We start from the raw sequence: 6,940 nt of genomic DNA, 5'->3' as shown, positions 1-6,940 counted from the left end.
TGCAGGACCTTGCACTTGGCCTCTCTAGTCCAGGGATCTCTCTAGTCCAGAGATCTCATAACCACTTACGCGGGAAAGGGCAGCGTTACCTTTCTTTTCCCTCGTAAAAGGCACATAGTCTTCCCTGTCTTTGTGCTCAAGAGCCTGCTTCTCCAAATAGGCGAGGAGTCGCTCCCTGTCGAAGGGGCCTGAAGCCTTTTTAGCAGTCTGGTCTTTCTGTCGGAAGCCTGCAGGCAGGAGCGCGTTCTGCAAAACAACGTGGAGCAAACAACAGCAGCTCAGTAAGTCTGGAGAGAACACCTGCTTAATTTCCCTCATCCTCCTCCTTCCCCCCAAGGTTCAAACCTGACACATCGCCCTTTTTAGGCAATCTTTGATCCCTTGCCAGCTTCCTTTTTTCTGGGGTAGGGGCAGACGCAAGGTAATCTATTCTTCAGATACCAAAATTATCATTAAAAATAGAGCACACCACCGTCTGAATAGGACTGAAGCAATTCTTGAAGTACAATAGTTCCCAGCCCTAGACTTCCTAGTTACTTTGCATTTCTTTTCTAGAACGAACACTGCTTAAATGAGGAGCAGCAGTAAATAAAGCTGAGTTATTTACAGTTTCCACATTCAGCAAGGAGACTGCTTCCTCCACCACTTAAATTTACTTGTTTCTGTCTTTAAGACAATTGCCTATACTACTGTCCAGCATTTAACACAGAGTATTTCTACTTTTGATCTGACTCAATGGCAGGTGGGGGGGTGGTGGTGTTTTTTTGCTATCATCAACATATTTCAGCTAAAGAAAAAAATAAACAGGAAAAAATTAAGAATATGGGAAGAACAGAACACACAGCAATTCAGACTGTCATAAAAGCCGACCAGGAACTTTCACCAGTTCTCCTGTTAAAACTTCTACAAAGCCAAAGACAACTGAAATATCAAGAATATCTTGCAGTGCAACAAAACAGGCTATCACAATATTCTTAATGGATCCCTGAACATCAAGCTTAAACTTAACCCTGGTCCTAGCAAAGCAAGAGAAGAGAATCAGGAGGTGAAAACACAGGTCTCTTACATGCGCTGCAATATCAGTAGAGAACATATCCCAGCGCTTTAGAACAGAAGGCTAAAATACTCCTTATTCAACACCCCACGCTGACATAAGCGTTCAGGAGCCAAGTAGAATCATAGATTCATAGAAGTAATTATTTGTCTCCTCTCTGCAAAGTCAGCACGAGGACAGGAACAGATGCAGGCTACCAGATACAGGAGCAGGAATCTGTAGAAGAGGTTAGCAGCCTCCCTCTTCCATCAAACTCCAACAGAAGGACAAAATAAAAATGGATGCCAAAAGGGCTGTTTACCAGACGACACCGGAAACAGGAGAGTTGAACAGGCCTTTCTAAATAAACTTTCTTTTCAAGAACACAACTAAGAGCAATTTTTTATTTATAAATAAATCCCAGAAAGCTCCTCCTGACAATGCCTCCTTCCATCTTCCTCTACTGCAGTTGGATTCATGTTGCAAACAGGAAATAACTGTTGAAATATTATATACACATACGTATCTCTACATAAGGTCATTAGCGGACTACAAAAAAATTCTGTCCAGAAGTATATTGTTCAAGTAAAAAAGAAGCGTCTCAATTTATTTCAGACCAGTTTCTGAACAAATGAAAAAAACAAAGCTTCTCCTGGCCAATACCTACCTCAGGGTCAAGATCATCCAAAACGGTTTCCAGTTGTTTCAGTTCTTCTTCCGAAAGTTTGCCAAGAATTTCATCCTCATCGAGATCTTTGTACTTGTCCAAGTCCTTTCGAAATGGGAGTGTCATGACTTGGGCAGCAGCAAGTTGCTCAAACACTTCAAACCCCAAGTCGTGTTCTTAAACAAATCTATAAAAAAAGAAGGAACCATTGTTCAGGTGAATATCTCAATTACAAAATACCTTCAACCTCCAAATACATCTCTGAAAGGAAAGCTTCTTCATCCAGTATTCCTATCTACCTGTTACTCTACAAGAGAAGTGCGTGGAAGCTATCTACACCTTGCTTCTTCACTGAGAAGAATCCTGCCACGCCGTGCCCTTTTCCAGCAATAACTAAGCTGTATCTATTTTCAGATGAAGGCCAGTACCCAATTTTCTCGACAAGAAAAACCAAGACTGCAATTCCCACAGAGCAGGGCAGGAGGGAGGAGACACCCACGATACCTCCTATTTATGAGTCCAGCTTAACGCCATCGGTTTTTACAGATACTGCAGTCAAAGGAAGAGTTAAGATGCTTTGTATTTATTATCGCTGCTGCTGTTGAAGGGCAGTAATGGAGAGCTTCATTACAAACAAGCTAATTGGCTATTACTGACTCATATCCCTGCATATTAACTATGGAGGGAACAAAGGAAGTTTGCCTCTGAGTTAATTACAGCCCTACCACGGAAACAACATTCTGTTATGGCTGAGGGAAGTTAAAACACCTTGATGAAAGGCTGAGGGAATACAGCTCCTGCGAAGCAGCACTCCAGTCAAACCTACTACCAAAGAGTACAGAGCAGACTGCAAAACTGCTCACTAAATACGGTACTTGGAGGAAATTGGGGTCCTTCAAAAGATGTCCAGTTTATATAGTACTTCTCACAGACAAGGAGAGCACAGGGAGCTTTTTTTCCCCCCAACAGTCACAATTTTAGAGCGTTTGCCTTGGAAAAAAAAAAAAAAACCAAAAACACAAAAACCCAAACAGTTAATCATGACAGTGTCAAAGCCAACAAGTTTGCTTCATTCTTCTGTAAGAAGTTCTGGGGTTCTCCTTTTGTTCAGCCAAATTCTTGCTTCAAGTTGATCACACATACAGAAAAGGTAACTTGAACGATTGTGAGCAAGTGTCCGTAACTTATTCGGGGAGCAAAAGCTAGATCCACATATTCATTAGGCTCTCTAACCCCTTCCTCAGCTCCACAGAAACACAGAGATCAGACATACGAACAGTGTTAGTTCTCCAGCAGCCCACATGCCAGTTCAGATGCTCCCACCACATACACCAACTGCATCACTTCAAACCTGCACTTACACTGTACTTCAGGAACAGATCAATTTGAAGTTATTGCCTCTTAAGCAAAAGGAAAAGGAGGGCCACGTATACATACTATACCACGGAATCCTGCTTACGGGATTCCTTCACCTCAGTTGTTTACAGGAACAAAGGTCTCCCTGGCTGTCACAGTGACACACGGTGATATTTTAATTCAGAGACACTGAAGAGACATGAGCACATACGGGTTCATCCATGCCACTCAGCCAGGTTTACCTGTAAAGTAAATCTGGTTTTAGCAGTTGCCTTTGCAAGAACGGTGAATTTCCAGCTCCTACCCACACCTGCACGAGGACTATATTTACAGCTATTTTCAGGATGTCTGCTTTTAAGAAAACACGACTGATACAAACACTAGAGCTTAGTTAGAACCCAGAGTTGACACTGACAGGGCATAATTCCAAAGCTGAACTACCAGCTTAGGTAAAGTTCTTCTAAAAACGAGGAGAAAATCTCAATTTCATGGTAAATTATGTCAAAAGAACAGTGTCTGGCTTCCTCCAACTAAACCCAATCACGCTGGAAGAGCTTGGACCTTTTGCTAGAGGCCACGGAGCTGAGAACAGCAGAGATTAATGGCTGCAGAAAATGCAGAAGGTAGCACAGCTTTCCAAAGCCACGTTCCACAAGTAACTCGAGGGGTGCCACGGTCTAGCGTGCTACCTCCTACGGTTTTCGTAGTCCCGTGGTATTTGTTTTTCCAGGTGCATAACAGCTGATGTCACACGGATCTGCATGCAAACTCCTCATTCCTAGAGCTGGAATGTTTTGCCTTTCCTTCCAGTTTGAACCATTATGCGCTATCATAAGAGAAAAACATTTCCTGCAGCCAATTACACAGCACTGTGTGTGACCAGGCTGCGCCGTCTGAATCCTACACCCACACACTGCTATTTACCACATTTCTGCATGCCCATTTGCATTCAGATATTCAAAGGTGTAGTTTCAACAGGTAATTACATGGAGCCGGGTAGTTAGCATCCTGCAGAATAATGCTCCCCTTACTCTGACAGAAAGCAGCACTGCATAACCATACATCACATTCACGCAGGCTTTATTTCCTCTCCATGAATCGCTGTAAAACGCTGTCACCCAGAATTAATTACCTTTTATGTACTGCACTGGTGTATTTTACATTGGAAAACTACTCATCCTTTGTAATGCATTAATTAATGTTCAGGTCATAGCCCTTAGTCTCACTTGTTCTTATATGATTGAAGTAGCCGTTTCAAGTCCTGAGCTACAGCGTTCACACATGCTAATTGAAAAAATAAAGAAGCAGAGCAAGAAACCCCCACTATTTCTGTGTCTTCACTTCAGCAAGGGGAAGAGACACCTTTAAGAAGTTACGATGGTGGCACTGATTAGCATGTCTGTACTACACAGATTGCAAGGTAACGCCTTTCAGAAACATTCCCTACAAAAAAAAATCCGCAGCATATATGACATTTGCGTATAACGTGCTAAAAATCAGGTTTTAAAACGCGGTGTCAGGAATTCTTATGGCCTAAAAAGGGCATAAAGGCGAGCTGAAGCCCTAATCTAATCAAACAAGCTCCTCCACCTCCCATTAAACACATCTGGTACTCTTATTTGCTTTCCATTGCTCACTGTAGCACAGAGAGAGATACAAACGACAAGTTTTTAGAAGGAGCAGTTGTTCAGACCGTGGGTATTTGTGGCATAGCTTGCTGCAGAATCGTAGGCAAAACTGTAACCATCAATTTTGGCTTTGTAAATACTTTTTACTTTGTTGATGGGCAGAGCTAGTTTTCTTCTAAGGATCCTTCTTAGCTTTACCATGAAAACATTACAAGGCTGAAAGTGTATTTTTAAAAGATTCTAAAAATAGTTAGCTTCCAGTTTTCTTTCAACAATTCACCCCCCAGAAATGTCTGTTATGCTTAAGCACAATTTCTTGGGACCCTAACAGGAGCAACCCTTCAGAAATACCTTGCCCACAGGAAACTACAGCCTTGTTAAAGTTACTGTAAGTGGTTTCCGTAACTCGGATGTTAAAACAGCAGTGACATCACGAAAAACAAACCCAGCCGGTTTTGGCCAGCACATTTGCAGAGTTCACTTTAATCTCATTCCTTCCTTCAGCACCTCCTTCCACCCAGCCTCCGGGTGAACCCGACCCGGAGCAGGGGGGGTCCGCAGGGCTTCGGCATGCCTGCGCCACTCAGGGCCCCAGACCATCCCAGCTCCTTGGAGGAGCCTAATCTGAGCCTTTCCCCAGGGAACCCCTACGATGGCAACAATTTTATTTTCTAGTGTGCGAATTTATACCGAATTGTTTATGAAGAACGTGCTATACTTGAAAGAGCTATCTTTATTTACCAAAGCTAGGAGAAAAAAAAGAGTCAATGTAAGTATTACCATCGTCCCAGCAGGTTCCTTAGGATGGTATCGTAGCGTGCTATGACAACTCTGCTGAACAGCCCAGTGCTGCTTTTCTTCAGCAAGAATGCTAAGAAAAAAAGCCCACCTGAGCCTTCCAAACCTCCAGCCTGGGGTAGGGTACGCAAACCAGGCTGTCCAGCCCAGGGAACCAGCAGACATGCACTAGCCCAAAGCTTTCTGGAGCCAGGAGGTGGCAGCTCATCTCTCGCTATGGTTTTTGTCAGAGTAAGTTGTGTTTTCCAGGCGGTAAGGAATAGCTATTCTGGGCTATTTTCCTAGAAAAACAAGCCCGAGGCTTCATTCTGTTCAAAGACACAATTTACTAAGTTTTACAGATGGCAAGCAGAGCTTCCCCAACTTTACATCTTCACATCTGTCCACACAGTGACAGGGGGAGTGGAGTTGGACAGACAGCTAGTGCAGAGTAACTACACAGACCACAAAGATTCTTCCATGATGAAGGAAATCAGAAAACACCTGTATTTCCAGTTCCTGCCTGCTCCTCCTCTGTGTTAGAGGGCACTTGGAACCACAGAGCCCACTTTGCTCCTTTATACATCGGGTACACAATGACACAGAACTAGGACACCGCGCTCTTGCAGGCAGGGTGCTCCGAGTGATGGCTACGCTGCCAAGCTGGCATTATCCCATCAAAACTCACTCCTGTGTGCCCGCTCTCGAAAACCAGCCACCCATGCTGCAGGGCCGTATGGACGTACCCACCCAGCCCAGAACAGCCACAGAGACGGGAGCCTCGAAGCCTGGTTTGGCACGGGGCACGGAAGCGGCAGCCTTGGCAGCACGGGAGGTGGCACTTCAGCACACCCATCTCCACGACACTTCCAGGTGCGCTCACCAAACTAGCCGCAGGGCAGGTGTTATGATCCCAAATAAATAAAAGACTGGGATAAGTTAAAAAAACGAGTTACTGCAGGTACTGCCTGCCCTTAGAAGTCCCTCCTGCGGAAATCACTACTCCAGCTGTCCACTCCCTCTTCCCAGGCACGCAGGGCGGCACCACTGACTCGGGAGTTACTGACCGGCCAGGACAAGGGATGTTTCGGCACCATTTTTTTTTTTTTTTCCAGAGAACACCTGGATTTCTTCAATAGAGTTGTACTGCTGACACTGACACACAGTCTTTCCTCCTGGAGGAAGTGCCTACAGGCCTTTCAGTCAAAGCCAAACATCAGAAGCAAACTATCCCAGTGTTTGTGTACATCCAGATGTTTGTATACACCCAGATGTTTGTATACATCACAAAGAAGTGGCGAAAGCTACAAGCCTAGAACAGGATGGTGGAAGAAATTAAATTTATTCCCACTGTTACTCAGGGAAAACTGGCGAGCACGAGCCAACACCAGGTTCTCCCTGACATCCCGGCCTGCCTGTCAGGCGTCGTACACCTGACGCAGCACCAACACATCAGCCTTAGGGACACATCCAACGCGT

The 6,940-nt window shown here is 44.5% G+C and overlaps 1 protein-coding gene across 1 annotated transcript; it reads right to left on the bottom strand.

Moving 5' to 3' along the window:
* Positions 1 to 89: 89 nt before the first annotated feature.
* On the bottom strand, positions 90 to 1,887 carry LOC104514258 (tropomodulin-3-like; the record flags this gene model as incomplete). Its single annotated transcript, XM_010157885.1, has 2 exons — positions 1,701 to 1,887; positions 90 to 246 (listed from the first exon to the last, which is right to left on the bottom strand). Coding segments are annotated over exons 1-2 (283 nt in total), but the record flags the coding sequence as incomplete, so codon positions are not given.
* Between the last annotated feature and the right edge of the window lie 5,053 nt (positions 1,888 to 6,940).

This window comes from Eurypyga helias, unplaced genomic scaffold (genome assembly GCF_000690775.1).
Source record: "Eurypyga helias isolate BGI_N326 unplaced genomic scaffold, ASM69077v1 scaffold22020, whole genome shotgun sequence".
NCBI classification, from domain to species: Eukaryota; Metazoa; Chordata; class Aves; order Eurypygiformes; family Eurypygidae; genus Eurypyga; species Eurypyga helias.
The sequence above is the reverse complement of the archived record's forward strand: the minus strand, read 5'-3'. Positions and strand labels throughout refer to the sequence as shown.